The sequence below is a fragment of the Pocillopora verrucosa genome, chromosome 6 (assembly GCF_036669915.1).
Source record: "Pocillopora verrucosa isolate sample1 chromosome 6, ASM3666991v2, whole genome shotgun sequence".
Taxonomy (NCBI): Eukaryota; Metazoa; Cnidaria; class Anthozoa; order Scleractinia; family Pocilloporidae; genus Pocillopora; species Pocillopora verrucosa.
The window spans coordinates 10360600-10376710 of NC_089317.1; the positions used below are offsets into that span (position 1 = coordinate 10360600).

At 37.7% G+C, this 16111-nt stretch overlaps 2 protein-coding genes across 4 annotated transcripts in view; both read left to right on the forward strand.

The window, feature by feature from the left end:
• The window catches only part of LOC131777669 (fibroblast growth factor receptor 2-like), a 45017-nt gene that overhangs the window by 2825 nt on the left and 26081 nt on the right, over nucleotides 1-16111 (forward strand). The window lies entirely within an intron of this gene.
• LOC136276812 (proto-oncogene tyrosine-protein kinase receptor Ret-like) lies at nucleotides 716-16050 on the forward strand. Of its 3 annotated transcripts, XM_066168355.1 has the most exons (17): nucleotides 909-927; nucleotides 2638-2814; nucleotides 3598-3656; nucleotides 3790-3995; nucleotides 4430-4462; nucleotides 5191-5307; nucleotides 5681-5699; nucleotides 6581-6623; nucleotides 6925-7204; nucleotides 7763-7873; nucleotides 10073-10263; nucleotides 10447-10569; nucleotides 10776-10846; nucleotides 11173-11213; nucleotides 14548-14644; nucleotides 14864-14963; nucleotides 15449-16050. In XM_066168355.1, exons 2-17 carry the CDS (start codon nucleotides 2743-2745, stop codon nucleotides 15512-15514), a joined length of 1629 nt encoding a protein of 542 aa, XP_066024452.1. In that variant the 5' UTR covers nucleotides 909-927; nucleotides 2638-2742; the 3' UTR covers nucleotides 15515-16050. The 3 variants fall into 3 exon arrangements, with proteins under 3 accessions (XP_066024453.1, XP_066024454.1, XP_066024452.1); XM_066168356.1 differs by lacking the exon at nucleotides 2638-2814 and having other exon boundaries at nucleotides 716-927; nucleotides 15449-16049; XM_066168357.1 differs by having other exon boundaries at nucleotides 786-2814; nucleotides 3790-3953.

Genomic DNA, 16111 nt, shown 5'->3' on the forward strand with positions numbered 1-16111 from the left:
GGGTGGAAAGCGCTCATTAGATACACAGTAAGTGGTCAAGATGCCCAAAATTCATTTGGTGCAATGTCATGTCACCCAAAAGTTTTAGTTACAGTATGTTGCTCAAAGAAACAGTGATTTATAATATCAGACTTACAGAATGTAAGTTGGCAATAAAGTTAAGACATCTTTTTCACTTAAGTGGTTTTCATTTCCAACAACACCATGAAGACCTTGACTATGCAGAAAACAATCAGATCAACAGAATTGAAATATGGGCTCAACTTGTGATTATTTGTCTGCTGTTAGTTCCAGCAAAAATCCATCAAATTAGAGGTGAACAAACTATTCTTGAAGGTGGCAACTTGCAGTTAACATGCGAAGCATCCGGTAAACCAGAAGCAAACATCACCTGGATGAAAGAGAAGACAGGGAATCATGGAAATAGTGTGTTTCAAGAAGGAAAGGTGCTGACTATAAAAAAAGTTAGCAGGAATGATTCGGGAACTTTCAACTGTGCAGCATATAATGGTTTTGGTGAAGTGGATAGCCAAACAGTTCATGTGAATGTCACTTGTGAGTATGCATTGAAAAAATTTTAACCATGGTGCTAAACAGATAGGCACTTTCCATTGGTGACATATATTACTTGGTGCACATTTGTGTAGATACTGTTTTTTTAATATGATTTTTATTTTCTAAATTGATGCACAGATCCACCCAAGATTCTTAAATTTAAGACTGAATATTTTGTGGATGTACAACAAAGTGTAACTCTTAACTGTCAAGCAGAAGGAAACCCTCCACCTACTTACACTTGGATACCCTGTGACTCAGAACAAGGTTGTGACAAGAATACTCTTCATATTTCACAAGTTCTTAATGATGCCAACTATACCTGCAGAGTGGCCAATTTACTTGGAAATGATAAAAGAACAGCCAGTGTTTGTAAGTTCCATTATAGTCTTGCATATAGTCACTATACAATTATGTCGTATCTTCATACATGTACATGCATTACTTTTGCACAATACTGTACCAAGTTGAACATGACATTTTGATTGGGTTCTCAGAGTTGAGCCAGGGGTCAGTTAGCCTGTCTGGTTGTAAAAGCCCAAACAGTGCTTTTACTTTGTCTTGGTGGATAACTCTCCCTTTTCTTTAAATAATTACAATGTACATGTACAGGGTTGTCAAAAAGTGCTGGTGACCGGCAATATCACGGGCTACTTTTTCAGTTGCACTGGCTACAGTTTGTCGGTAAAAAGAACCAAAAAAAAGAAAGAAACTGAAGGAAAAAAGAAAGGTTTTGAATCTACTTAAGAAGAAAAGAAAACGCAGCAAAACAAGAATCAGAAGTACTGTAGTGTTTTGCATGTTGGAACGCTTCTCAATGATTTTCATTAGATGTATTCGATGCCCGCCGACACGACTAGATGCAAAATGGTTGCCTGTTGTTTTCTGAGTGCTAATTGGATTAGTTTGTTTTCTGACTTTCTTGAATTGGCTGATGCTTGATACTAATTTGGTATCTCATTTAAAAACTAAATGGGAAGTAATTTTGAACTAGCGCTTTCTGAGTCATTTGCACTTTAATACACTTCTGCAATTCACCGTTGTTTTGATAAGCAACCGCACACATGTCAAATAATTTCTCATGGTCAAAATACGATAAAGATTTCAAGTTGTACTGATGGCAAGATGGCAACGGTATTTTTGAGTCATAGGAAAAATCGAAAGAAGATAGAGTCCTGTTTGGAGCCAGTAGTCTCTTACAATTCTACACTGACTGTACACTTTGAAGGAAAGCACTGGTACTCCAAATTTTCTTCCTTCGCGAAAAAATTTGTGCTGTATGTCACATGTGAGAAGTGACTATTAAATTGTTTTTTTGAACTCACTAATAAAAATGATTAAATCTTCTTAGAGAGGTAAAAGGAATGTTAACCGTTGCCAGTTAGAATAGTGCAAACATATAAAAATTGCTTCAAGGAGAGGCAATTTCAGCTGGTGGAAAAACCCTACATTCGCTTTGCTCCAGGGGCTTTGCCCCCTGGACCCCCAATGGGGTGCTGCCTGTACCCCGCACAATGGGGTGCTGCCTGTAACCCGCCTAGGCCCCACCTAGTGTGGGGCCTTTGGCCCCCAGTGCCGCCTACTTTCTTACATTCTCCTACTACTTCAAATCTTTTTGACAACCCTGCATGTAATACATTAATTATTTTATTACATGTAAAATGCAAAGAAAGCAGTGCAGTAATTTAAGCTTCAGATGGCTTACATAGGGATGAGTATCAAAAGTTGGGGAAAAAGCTGTAGTCAGGGCTTCTGACAAGGTACAGGAAAAATTGTAATTGTATGGGATGGGCATTTTTTTGGAAAATGCATTTAGTTCTTTCATCTTTTAGTTATTGTAAGCTGAAGTACTTAAGACCTATGTATTTTACAGTGTGCATCAATTTTACAATGTTTTCATTAAAGCAAGAGAAGCCAATTGACACCTTGCTGCCTCTCTATATTTTCTTCAATGCCATGCACTTGAATTTGAAAGCAAAAGATCAATTTGATATGAGCAACTGACTTTTCCCCTCAATTGTTTTACTTTATGATAAGAACTTTTCAAAAAATTTGCCAGACTGTTGCTCTTGTTCACACTAGGAAAAAAAGGACAACAACACAATTTGTCATTTGACACGTAATCAACGCAGCCCACCAATGAGAAATATGCCAAGAAGTTGACTAGTGCCCAGGATCATGTAGGCTATGACAGAAACCCCAGTTGTTCTTGTTACAAGCCACTTACTGAAAGCAACAGACATCTCAATCATCTCTGAGGTTAACTATACATGTAACCTTAGAACAGTCCTAAAGTTTTACAGAACCCTGGTCTTCAAACAGATTACCTGTAGCAATAAAAAGATTGAGTAAATCTTTTAGTGATGATTTTTCTCTTACTTCACAGACATTGGAGGAAATGTGATTAACATAACTATTGTCATCACAAGTGAAACATGTATAGATGGAAAATACAACCAATCCTTATTAGGAGGGATTTTTTTTCTCACATAAACTGTGTGCATGTGTTGAGCTTCACTTGATCTGTTAAATTGATAATTATAGTTGTCACAGAGTGTTGTTTACTTCAGGGTCAAAGACTGATGTGCTAGCTGTATAATAATTAAAAGGAAATTTGGCTGGTGGAGAGTGTGTCAAGAATAATATGTCATTTAAGTCTACAGTGTCTCTTGAATTCCTAGACTGCATGCAGTCTGTCAGAGTTCCATCAAATCTTGAACTCGAAAAGCTTGCCACAATCTTCTTATTATTGTGTGTTTATTATAACTTATATAGTGTTTGCTCGTGGCCTGTATTCAGGGCAATAAGAGGCCTGGTGCTTTTTTTCCAAATAAAAATAGGAAGCAAGTGACGAGAAGAAGAACAATCATTCACTGAAGAAGCACCTTAAAGGAACAACTGATTAATACTCAGAGACTGATTCTCAGCTGATTCTCATCAAAACAACCATGTTCAATTTAATACATAATATTTGACTTATTCTTATGTGTGATATATAGTCAGTAATATTTTAAGACACCTGATTGAAATGCTTACTTGCAGCTTGAGGAGGCTTTTGCTGATAAACCTGGCTATAAAGGAGTGCAGTCGATAAGTGTGAGGTATGGGAGTTAATGGGATTTAGATGATTGCCAGTTTATCTTGCTTCCAAATATTTAAATTTAAAAATTTTATTATTTGCCATTTTGTGTCCATTTCATGTCACTCTAACTCTCAGTTAATGTCTGTCCTAAGGTGTGGAAGTATCATTGCTGATCTTGCATTGAAATTCATCTCCACTACAAAGGAACAAGATGTTATCCTAATACTTAATGATGCTGTGAAAGATGGAAAGCTGGGAGAGTTCAGTGTCGGTGCCATTAAAGGGAAAAGACCTGATATGGAACCAACAGGTGGAGGTGCCACATCACCACTTGATGAATGTCCTTGCCCTGCACTAGGTTGTGAGCACATTTTTTGTGGTGTGAAATAAAGTTTTTGAAAGTTACTCAAATTGGTACTGTAGCAGGTTTGAACAGAGATCTGAAAACTTGGTGTACAATGGTAATGATAACAATAACAACCACAACCAGCCCCAACTTGAGCACTAGTAGGACCGTGTCTGTATTATGTGTGTGCACTTTTGATGTGCATTTCGTCAAGTTTACTTTTGATTTCAATGCAAACACGCAAGAAATGGTTAGTGTGTTTCCCAATATCTCATGCTTTTTATTTACCTAAATTAACTTTTGTTCAGTAGTTTTAGAACATGGTTCATTTACATTTTTCTTTTATTTTTGAGATGGTTAGTAGAAAAATAATGTGTGGCCCGCATGAGTCCAAACAAATAGCAGCCATGCTTGTTTTCCTCAAATTAATCATGTATTTTTTGTAGAATTTTCAGAGCTTCCAACTGGAACAAAAACAGGTAAAGCATCCTTTTGTGACAAATGCTGAACTTTGTAATTGTTGAGCAATGAGTAATTTGATCTGATTTTGTACCCTCTAGACACCTATGACTTTTAGTTTCCTGAAAATAAGAATTAAAAAGCGATTCCTGTCCAACTGAATCAAGCTTTACTTTTTGAGTCCAAAGACACAATTTTGCTTGTGTTACATACTTAGTACTCTTCCATCTTTGGTTCAGGGAACAATTTTGCAGCTTTACTTTTAATGAGCTTTAAATACTGGTAATAATGACAGAATGTAGTCTTGGTTTTCTTTTCTTCTGTGTCATTTTGTCTATGCGACTAACCCTGGCTACAGAAAAAGGTGAGATCTGATTGTGCCCGATTTTATGTACAGGTTTGTGGATTGAGAAGTGGGTGCCTCTATCTTATTTTTTCCATGAGTAAACAATTGAAAGTTGTGGTTTAAAAGCTTGTAAAGAGGGAAGGATATTCAATATTAATTAATGGGTATTTCTTTTAAACTTACACGTGCATAATTTGTATCCTCTATCTTTTTCTGAACAAGTACATATACATTGCAGCCTGTTAAGTTCCTTATGTGAATTGTGAAACAAAATTGTGGGAAGAAGATAAATTGAGTTGTGATTGAATATCAAAGGTTTCCTGACCATAACAAGAATGCAGAGGCAGATCCTTTATGATCAGATCATTGAAAAAATTATCTGAAGTTTATCGCGCTTTCCAGGTACTATAGGTGTTATTGTTGGTGCAGTGTTTGGATCAGTTGCTGCACTGGCTATTGCTGGAATATTAGTTTGGTGGACTTGCACGAAAAATAGGCAAAACACGGGAGGCACTGAAGGTAAGTGTTGCATATATGTTATGCTCTCAAATGAACACTAGTTTTGGCATCCTAGAAAAACATCTCTAATATTTTTCCTTTTTTCTAAGGCTACGTACAATCTTCAGCTCATTACTTGCTGCATTTATATTAATTTTTGAGCGAGTAATGTATTGTAAACTAATAATTTGTTTTGCTGTTACTTATTTTGTGGCTAGCTAGTTATTGTTAAAAGACCTGGCTTGATGTTGTACCCTTTAAGACTCAACTTGATGTGCATCAAACAGACTTTACTTTGCGATAGCAATAATTTTTGCTCGATGCTGACTGTTTTAATTGTTTTGATTCACTTTGCTTTTTATGTTTCCTTGTTTTGTTTCTTTCCCTACCAAAGAGGTGGCAAGGACTAGAAGGTGAGAGTTTTTTTATCAAAATGTAGCTGTCTACTTGGGTTGTTCGTTTATGATTCGATTGTTCTGACAATTTTTAACATCTACATTGTTTTTCATGTGAATGTTTATGATTGATCCAATGACCACTAACTTTAAGGTACTCCTGTGCAGCAGAGATACACTGTACACTTTTGGACAATTAATTTAATGTTTGTCACTTGTTCAATGACCAACATTTTAAGGATCTGTAGAAAAACTAAAAAAAAAAAGGAACAGCATTAACTATTAAGTTTATTATTTTATTTATATATATATACACAAATACATACATTTATATATACATATAAATATGTGTATGTATGAATGTATAGTATATATATTAATATAGCTAGATAGAGAGACAGATATAGATATAGATGTATATTGATATCTACATAACTGCTTCATGCAGGATTGCCACCTAGTTCAGGCCTAATTACAAGTTTTCTAGATGTTGCCCATCAGTTTTGGTCTGTAACCATAAAGTGATTAAAAAAATCTGACTGATCGTGACACTGTTTTCCTTTACAGTATATTTAGATGCTTTTTATTTTGGTCGCAGGAAAGCAATCTGAGCACATGATCCTTTTCTCATCTGCTTGTAACTGGGGGAAATGAAAATTGAATTCAGAGCATGCGAAACACTCTGTGGTTATTAAAATTGAAAAAAAATTCCGTTAAAACAAATACATATAAGACAAGGCTGCTCTGCTCATAGAGTCTGACTGTAGCCGAGCCTTTATCCGCTTTCCAGTTGCTTTTCTTACTGGACTAAGCTGCCTGGAAAGTTTTTTCGTTATTTAAGATTTTACAGTTAGAGAGAATTTGGTTTGTTTTGTGATATCTTTGATTTGCTGTTTCAGAACATTTGGAAATTCAAGTAATGAAACAAGAGGAAGTACTAATGTAGGTCATGCAATGAAATCTTATACTTTCATATATAGATACAATTTCCTGTAGTGTTAGGTGCGTTTTGTTTTTATATTGCTGTCTGTACTGATAGTCCTCCCACTTTAACTGACAGTTTACTCGAGCCTGGAAAGTTGTCCTCCTTACAGATTTTAAGTAAATTATTCATGTCAAATAAGTCCGAGTAAATAATGGTTTATTTTTCATAAGACAGCTGATTTGAAGATTTGAAATAGTTTCATAGTAACTTAGGTATTTTCTGATCTTTTCTTAAATTGAAAGCAGCTTTGTCTCTAAGATTGCAGTCGAATTGCCAAAACCTTCTCAAAGCCATTACATGGCATTGAATGACAGAATTCGTTCACAAATGGTGGCAGATGCTAGTCCACTCAGTGCTGAAAAAATCAGCGAGTACGCTTCTCTTAATCCATACACACGCTCTTGGGAGATCCCCAGAGAACACGTGACGATAAAGCAGATCATTGGAAAAGGTGCTTTTGGTCAGGTTGCTAAGGCAACAGCCGTTAACTTACAGGGAAGAGCCAAGAAGATGCTCGTAGCAGTTAAAATGTTGAAAGGTACCAAGAAATAAAGTCATGTTCTACTTGGTCTTTGGACTGACTTGGAAGTCTCTCCAAATTGTTCCGTTTGGTTTTATATTGTTTTATAGTGATTTTCATTATATGCTTCTGCATAATATCCAAGCTCTTGTTTAGAGTAATTACATTCTATATGACTAGTACACAGTTATGTCCATAGCTTGAAGCTTGTTCTACTTGATGTAGCGATGAAATTTTAAGATGTAATGTAAATATCCCCTTAAATTATGGTTGCATTTAAGAGCCTCACCACTTTACGTTGACGAAGAAAAGCACCCTAAATATGGTGTATGGTAGAGTCGCATGATATCTATCTATCTATCTATCTATCTATCCGACTATTTATCTATCTCTCTGTCTGTCAGTCAGTCTGTCTGTCTATCTATCTTTGTATCTATCAGTCTGTCTATATGTTGATCTATCCACTGATTTATCCATCTTTCTACGTTTTATCGATATAATGGTACCGTTGAATGATATGGTCGTGATTCACTTGAAGTGTTATTCGACGATGATTGATCGGAAATTCTGTTGCAGAAAACGCTTCTGAATCAGAGAGAAAGGATTTGCTGTCTGAACTTGAATTGATGAAACAACTTAAACCTCATCCTCACGTTATCAAAGTCTTGGGATGCGTTACCAAGTCTGGTAAATACTGAAATGTTTATCATCAGCTATAGTTAATGTGAAACAAAATCAGGTTTTAAAGTATAGATAAGTTTTGTTTTTCTTGGTATGTTGGTGTTTACCTTAAGATATATTTGCTCTTAATTTGTATACAATACCGTAATGATGCGATGTGGCACCCAAGGCGCTTATTTACTTTTGGTAGGCAAGGGGAGGGTGCTTACTTGAAAAAAGGTGGTAATCGGGGACAGGGCGCTTGTTTTTTTTAATAACCAGCAGAATGTGCAAAACAAAGATTTGATGTTCATTTGAAAAGGATTTTAAAAAATGGAAAACGGGCTTGTTCCTATCTAAGAGCCAATAATAGAAATCGCGGCAAACATTTCATTCGTTTGAAGGAACTGTGCAATCACATGGACATAATAGTTTAGAGACTGAGACGAAGGCCACTGTTTTTGTAATGGACCTACATGTGAACATTTTAAACGAAGGTGAACAATTGTTGATCTCAATGCACATGTACTCGAACAGTGCTATCGCTGAAACAGAAGAGGGACGCTCATTGGAATGTGACTGCTTATTAGAATAAGGGTGCTTCTTGAGAAAAAAAAAACAAATTCGAGGAGGGGCGCTTATTGAATACAGTACTCCACAGTTTACTCTCTAAAATGGTGTCCAGTCACTTAGTACACACGGCCATTTCGTACAGAGTCGTTTGTAACCAAACTTTGTCCATTCGTACCCAATGTGAGTCGCTTTGTACTAGAAATACTTCACGCGCGAGTGCGTGAACAGATCTCCGTTTTTGCGTACAACAAGCAAGAAGAGTCAAGCGAGTAAGATTCAAGCAAAATTCTGTTGTATGTACTTGTGACCTCCTTGACATAAACAACTAGATTATTGCCTAGCGCTAGGTTAGTGGGATTTTTTTAAATCGAACAGTCTGTTGTTTGCACTTGTCACTTTGTTAACAATAACAACTGGTGTAAGTCTAATTTTTTTCCTCCCCTTGGAATTACAGGTAATGAATTCGCTTATTCTAACAAAAGAAAAAAAAACAACATTAGCTAGTCGCGTATATGAAAATGGATGCCCCGGAAAGAAAACTTATTTAACGCAGGGAATATTGCTATTTGAAATAAAAGACCGACCTTACTTTAATCATGCTTAACATATCAAACATACTTTATCAGTATGGGTACGAAACAACTTAACTGACTGAGTACGAATCTAGTGGGCTTGGTACGAAATGACGGGTAACCTGTAAAAGCGATCTTTGGGTAAAAGTAGATTGCGATTACTCTTTCCTTTTTCGAGTAAATAAAAAAAAAAAATCAGAAATGTAAGCACCCCGCGCACACCTCTGGAAGTGAGGGGCACGTAAAGTAGACAGCGTACTTTTCGTGTGCCTCACACCCAGGGGTAGGCGCGGCCTTGTTAGTTTATGTCGAAGTAGCCGTCTTGAAATCAATATATAGAATGCCACTGTTAGGATACCTCATTTACTCGATTGATCATTGCGGAGTTTATTATGTTTTTATTGTTTTCGAGGAGGCCTTTTTCCATTTAATTTTCCTCGTCACTCCAATACCCATTATTTCCATTCATGTCAACTTTTCGGAAAATCCAATGACCGACACGTAAAGCTTGAGTATATTCTATTCTTGTGTGCACGTGTAAGGTCTGGATGGGGTTTATTTGACAGCAAAGAAGTAGTCACAGTTCTATACTGTCTGCTAAAAAGCAGCGTATACAATCAATAAGTGAAATCTAAGACTAGCAAAGTTTACTGGTGGACCAAAAATGGGCTGAGACGTAAACTGCGTGCATAAGGTTTGCGCGCATGTTGCAGGTATGAACTGGTCAGATGTGAATACTCTGCGAGGGTGGGAATCTTTCCGGTAGAAGGTCTTGAAGATAAACATGACCTGCCTGAAACAAAAGTTTGATACCGTGTCAATTCAGAGGCATCGACATCTTACCCCTTTAAAATTGATTTTCCGAGTTTAGAAACGTATGGTTACTTTGCTTATTCACAAGCATTGGGAATAACGTCGAATTGTACGGTAGTAGACATTTTATTTGCTTATTACCGTTGAATAAACATTGTACCCTTCCAAGTGTCTGCGGCGTTTATCGGAGGACGATGTAAGTTGGTAATCTTGCTTTTTTTCTGCGGCTTCTAATCGAGTATTTGTGGAACTTTTTTTGTCTCCCTAGAGCCACTGTTCGTGCTGATCGAATATGTTCCTTTTGGGGATCTGCTGGGTTACCTGAGAAAGAGTCGTGGATTAAATGATACTTACTGCAAAGACCCGGATATCAAACCACAAACAAATCTGACCGCACAGCAGCTGATGAAGTTTGCTTGGCAAATCGCTGATGGAATGTCCTATTTGTCATCAATACCAGTAAGTGATGTAATTATTCTCTGAATGACATCCTTGTAGATAAGGCCTCATTTGTTACTCAGTATACCTCGCTTTCCATTGAATCGTAGACTCATTGTCTATCGGATATCAGATGAGTCACCTCAAAGTCTCTCGACTCGTTAAAAGGTGTTTTCCAAAAGAAACTTTCTCTCTTTGTTTAAGGTTATTCATAGAGATCTTGCAGCTCGTAATGTGTTAGTTGGAGAAGGGGAAACGTGCAAAGTGACGGACTTTGGAATGGCCAGAGATGTGCAAGAGGACAATATTTACGAAAGAAAAACCAGGGTATGAAGGATTTAAGAAAAGACAAGTTGTCGTAAACCTTGGATTATGTGGCTGAATACGCTTTACTTGCGTGACTGCTTAACGAAAATAGGCTCAGTAAATCCTGTTCAGTTTTTAGGAACTCTCATTACAATGTGCTTGCCATTTGGAGCATTAGTACTTTTTAAGGACTACGGCAACTCCTTGTATTTTTGCTTCTTATTTAGGGGCGTCTCCCTGTAAAATGGACTGCAATTGAAGCGCTGCTTTATGGAAAATATTCTACCAAGAGTGATGTGTTAGTATAAGGAAGTCATGAACACTGCAATTAGGTTTAATGAGAATGGTTTTGTATGAACTGTTTTCAAGTCTGCTAAAAGTTATTTGGTTACTATTGCATTTTGGCCTTTTTATTTTGCTGGTGTGAGGTCATCACAGTAAGGAATGGTTATAATCATTTTCGCATTGTATTAAAGGTAGTGACCAGGGATGAACTCCTATGACCTGTTCACTGTGTCTCTCCCCACCCCATTCCCCCTTCCCTTCGCCACCTAAGATGTTTTGATTATAATTTTTCCAGGGAAGAAATGTTACTTCCTAACATTTATCCCGTTTGTTTTACAGGTGGAGTTACGGAGTCCTCCTTTATGAGATTTTCACGATTGGTAAGTTTCTAGGCGGATGAACAATCCAGTAATTGTAATAATAATAACAGTTTATTAACAGCATTTCCATGGGTAAAATGGCTCTACATCTGTTATGCAAACATAAAATTGGGTATTACAATAAAATTTTTAAAAAAATGCTATAGATCAGGATTACTTATAATAATATACACATGCGTATCTCTACGAAATATCTACAGCAGCTTTTAAAATTTTATGAGTTTCTTTTGAAAAGGTGTTAAAGTCCGGGCAGGATTTCACTGCAGCTGGGAGGGAGTTAAAACGCTTAGCAGCTCAGTCTTGAAATGTGCCTGACTTTAGTGGTATTTTAAGGTTAATAGTTTCGCTGGAACGTAAGCATCTACGGTGTTGCACAGCTTCAAGCCTCAGATTCCTGGGTCAATGTTCATCATACAGGGCTTTGTGTACTTCTTTAAGCCCAGACGTTCACTCATTGGTAACTAGCCTAATTTAAATAGAGTATTCACAGAGTTCAAATGGTGACCCGTGACAAAGCCGGCAGCGGAAAACTGAATATGCTGAAGCGTTTTGAGCAGATTTTCACTGAGCGGTTAAAATGCAATGTCACTAAAGTCTAAGCGTGATAGAACTAACGATTCGGAAAGATGCTTTCTTAACCTATAATTAGTAAAGTTCTTGATTTTTTTTAAGCGTGGCTAAGGTACCATAACATGAAGCAGCTAAATGTTTGATATGGTTGTCCCATTTGAGGTTACTGTGGATGTCAACCCCGAGCAACTTTGTAGATTCGACGCGCTCAAGAGAGTTGTCTCTAACAGTAAGTTTAAGTGCGCGATCTGCTAATTTGTGGTGGGATTACGTTTGCTGGGTGAAGAGAACCATGAATTTGGTCTTATTAGGGTTCAAGGCAAGGTTAGAGTCCTTAGACCATGATCCAAGTTTGGTAAGGGATTCGTTTAAATCGCACGTCGTTGATTCCAATTCCCTTACTGCACAGTGGGTGTAGAGGGATGTGTCATCAGCGTATTGAGCACAAAATGTAGATAGATCGATGTTGTCTCGGAGGTCTGATATATACAAATTGAAGATTATCGGCCTGAGGATCGATCCTTGAGGTATTCCAAACCGTGACAATTTGAGGTGTGATTTAGTGTCATCAATTTATACGAATTGTGTTCGACCAGATAAATAGCTAAGGAGCCATTTTAAATAGTTTTTGGAGAAGCCAAGTTTGTAGAATTTCTTTAGCGTCGTCTTGAAACAGACCATATCAAAAGCCTTAGAAAAATTGGCGAGAACCATCAAGGTGACCTCTTTCCTTTTCATAGCGCGCTTTATATTAGTGGTAGAGTGCCCTTTACGGAAACTGGAGATGTTATCATGAAGACGAGAGGCGCTATTTGCAAACTCAGACATCTGCCAGCCGACCAACCTTTCGAACACCTTAAACAACACCGGTAATATCGAGATTGGTCTTAGTTCGTCATTGGTCGTTGGGCTGTCTACCTTGGGTATAGGCGACACTCTGGCGATCTTACAAAGCTTTGGGAAGTATGCTTCAGTTATACAACCGTTAATGATCCTAGTAAAGGGGCCCGCCAAGTTGTCAGCCACTAACTTTACGAATGTAGTTGGTATCTGATCAGCTCCCGTGGAACAATCGGACCTTAAGGTTTTAATCGCTTTGAATACCTCTTCTCTAGTAACAGGAGAAATGTGGAATCGAGTATGCTCATCCGAATCATCGGGGAGAATTTCGATCGGTCCAGTCAGCATTTACGTTAGGAGTTATTTGCGCTGTAGACACGAAATGACCATTCAGCTTATCAGGGTTGAAGCGCAAAGGCTTTGGGCTAGGCTTTAGAATTCTGTGGATGACCTTTCATGCTTCACTTGACTTATTTGAGTAAAGCGCTACCTCAGTAAAAGCTTTACGGGCAGTTCAGATAGCAGCTTTTAGTTTGTTCCTTACTGAACGAAATTAGTCCCTCTTTGTATTAGAAGGGGTATTGTGGACCTCATATCTGGTAGTGTCTCTCTCCTTTTGTAGGTCTCTAATGTTGGGACATTTCATCCAAGGCGCTGGTGGCCTAGTAGCACGTATCCTTTTTAACGGGGCGTGTCTTTCTATGCATTCTAGAATCAGGGAGTTGAGGGTCTTTAATTGTTCGTCTGGATCGTCCGAACATGATATGATGGACATGGGAGGCGTAGAGAAATCCTCTACAAAAGACTCCTCTTTGAAGTTTTTCATATCCTGTATATGTTTAAACTGCGGTTAAAAGCGGGGCAAACAGACATTGATGCAAGTGTAGATGGCGTCGTGATCATTTATAATGGAACAAGGTACTATACCTGTGTCCGTTACCTTCTGTGGGTAGCTTGTGTTGAGGTGATCTATAAGAGTTTTTGTTGTCTTTGAAATTCTTGTTGGATGCGTCACTACTTGCGTTAATCCAAAGACGTCAAGGATGGTGTGCTACCTTTTTTGTAAGGTAGTGGAGAGGACTAAGCATGTCGATATTGACATCAACAGTAAGGATGAGTATGCCATCCCACGACACCGTGAGATGACCTGGCAAACTCTCGAAGCAATCTAACCAGCTAAATGGATTTAGAATACGTTCAGAATTATAAATCACCCCTACCAACGCTTTGCTGTACTTGCTTCGGCCGGGAGTCTCTAACCAGGTGTTCCATCTCTGGACAGGAGTTCTCTATGTCACGTCGGCGCTTATATTCTATATTGTCTTTGATGTAGGCGCCGACATCTCATCTTTTCAAGCCTTTCCTGTTTCTAAACTCAGTTGGAAAGCCAGGTATCGATACGTATTGTAGTAATTGTGGCTGGTCTCTCAACCAGGGTTCGCTGACGGCGATAATATCTAACTGCGGAAAACTGTTGACAGGTAGTAGAAACTCGTTAAAAGTGGACGCTAAGGCTTGTGTATCAAGATGCATAATCTTGAAATGTGAGGTTTTATTACGAAGAGGGTGAGCATCATCAGATGGACTTGATAATGCAGCATCCCGAGTGAATTCTGTGACGTCGTCGAGTATCTCAGCATCAGGACATTTGTAAAAAGGCAAAGCCGCCATTATGCATTTATCGCACAACCAGTCACTGACCATTGATTTCCAGTTCACACATTTCCAGTGAAAGCATCCGATACACTTAACACATAAGATGCTCTTTTGATTGTATGAATCGGGAGGACACGAAGTCATGAAGTAAGCAGGGTGTACCAGTCTCAGTAGAATTGGCTGGCCTTAGCCGGAAAAAATTACTAATGGAAATACATCCGTAGAGCCTTTCATTTTAGAGTATATTAACTTTACCTGCTCTATTCAGGTGGTTCACCTTATCCAAGGATGGATGGAAGAAAAATTGCAAACTTACTTCAAGAGGGATACAGAATGCCTAAACCACAACATGTGGATGATAAGTTGTATGTTATTATCGTGTTGTTGTTGTTTTCCTGATGGCTTTTATCGCACAGTAGTATTTGTCCTGCTTTTGTTCGAGTGTACCATTTCGAGTTAATCGCGGTTGTTTAAATCTTTTCTCCTTTTTTACAAAAAGATGGTATTCTTAAACTAAAAATCTTGTTCATCAAGGATAGGTCCAACCGTTTTTAATAAAGCTTTTTTCTTTGACATCCCTTTAGGTATGACGTAATGACAAAATGTTGGAAAGATGACCTTAACTTGAGACCATCTTTTAAAAATTTGAGGAACGAACTCAAAGAAATGGAAAACCAGCACAAGGTAGGATTGTAGATTTGCAAAGAGCGTCTCTCTATGTTTTTTTCTTTTGAAAGTTGGATTGTTAGAATCTACCACCATCAACTTAACTTGATAACGGCGTCACCATGAAGGAATCGAAGTGTAGTTTGCGGTTTCAATTTATCTCGCTATTGGAACAGCTTTCAATTGAGTTTCGAAAGTGGAAATCTAAAATGAAAACTAAAATCAATCCCAGCTTAATCATACACTTTTTTCCGCGCCGTAAGGAGGTTGCTTGATTCTACTTTGAGTTGTCATTGGTTAATGTTCATGTTGACCTTTGTTCTGATTGATGGTTGTGAATACTTTTGGTTTAGTCTCTCTAGGGTTAGGGTTGGTTGGTTTTTCGACAATCAATTTAAAACTTTTCTATCTAAAATAAATTGTATCAGCAATAACCTCTCTTTCAAGGATAATATAATTTATACCCCTTTTTCATATTTTCTTTCATCTTTTTTTTTTTACAGAGACTGATAAACTTAAAAGATTACGATGATCGACTCTATGTTAATGTTGACGATCTTGCCATGTGAGCGACTGAGTTACTATACTGGAAAGGATGGAGTAATGAATATTGCAGCCCTATGACATCTCTTACTCTCCTTATATCTTTCACATGAACCCACATTTCTTGCTGATTAAGCAACTTTTCAAAACAAGCTGTTTAACAGCGAAGCGAGGCAAATCGCAGCTTTCATATCTTTATAGATGTTTTTTTAAGCTTTTAGTCTTGGAAAGACAAACGACTTTGTGTTAACGAGTTTAAAAGCTGCAACTCGAATTTTTCCCCCTAGCGTTATAGATTTATATAAGTGTTTTACACAAAACATGTATTTTATTTTAAAATGTGCTAACGAATCCACCAAAAACAATAATCCAATTTTGCATCCGTCGTATTGAAATTGAAATTTGCGAGATATGTAAGAACATTGTAAAATTCATCGTTTGAGATCCATGTGCAGGTTCATCGTTCGGAAGTAAAAAGCACGGCGCACGGTTTTTACGCCACATTCTCGACTCTCGACTCTCTCTTCAGTTTGTATAGCTATCCTGTGGAGATTAATTGGTTCGCCATCACCTCAACGCCTTACATACACACCCTGACAATAATTTGACATGGCAGATAATGA

Bases quoted from the DNA above. Each gene is read 5' to 3' on its own strand.
- LOC136276812 (XM_066168355.1), top strand. From the start codon at position 2,743: ATGACAGAAACCCCAGTTGTTCTTGTTACAAGCCACTTACTGAAAGCA. The intron at 2,815-3,597 runs GTTAACTATACA...GCTTACTTGCAG, and splicing joins ACATCTCAATCATCTCTGAG to CTTGAGGAGGCTTTTGCTGA. The intron at 3,996-4,429 runs GTTGTGAGCACA...TATTTTTTGTAG, and splicing joins ATGTCCTTGCCCTGCACTAG to AATTTTCAGAGCTTCCAACT.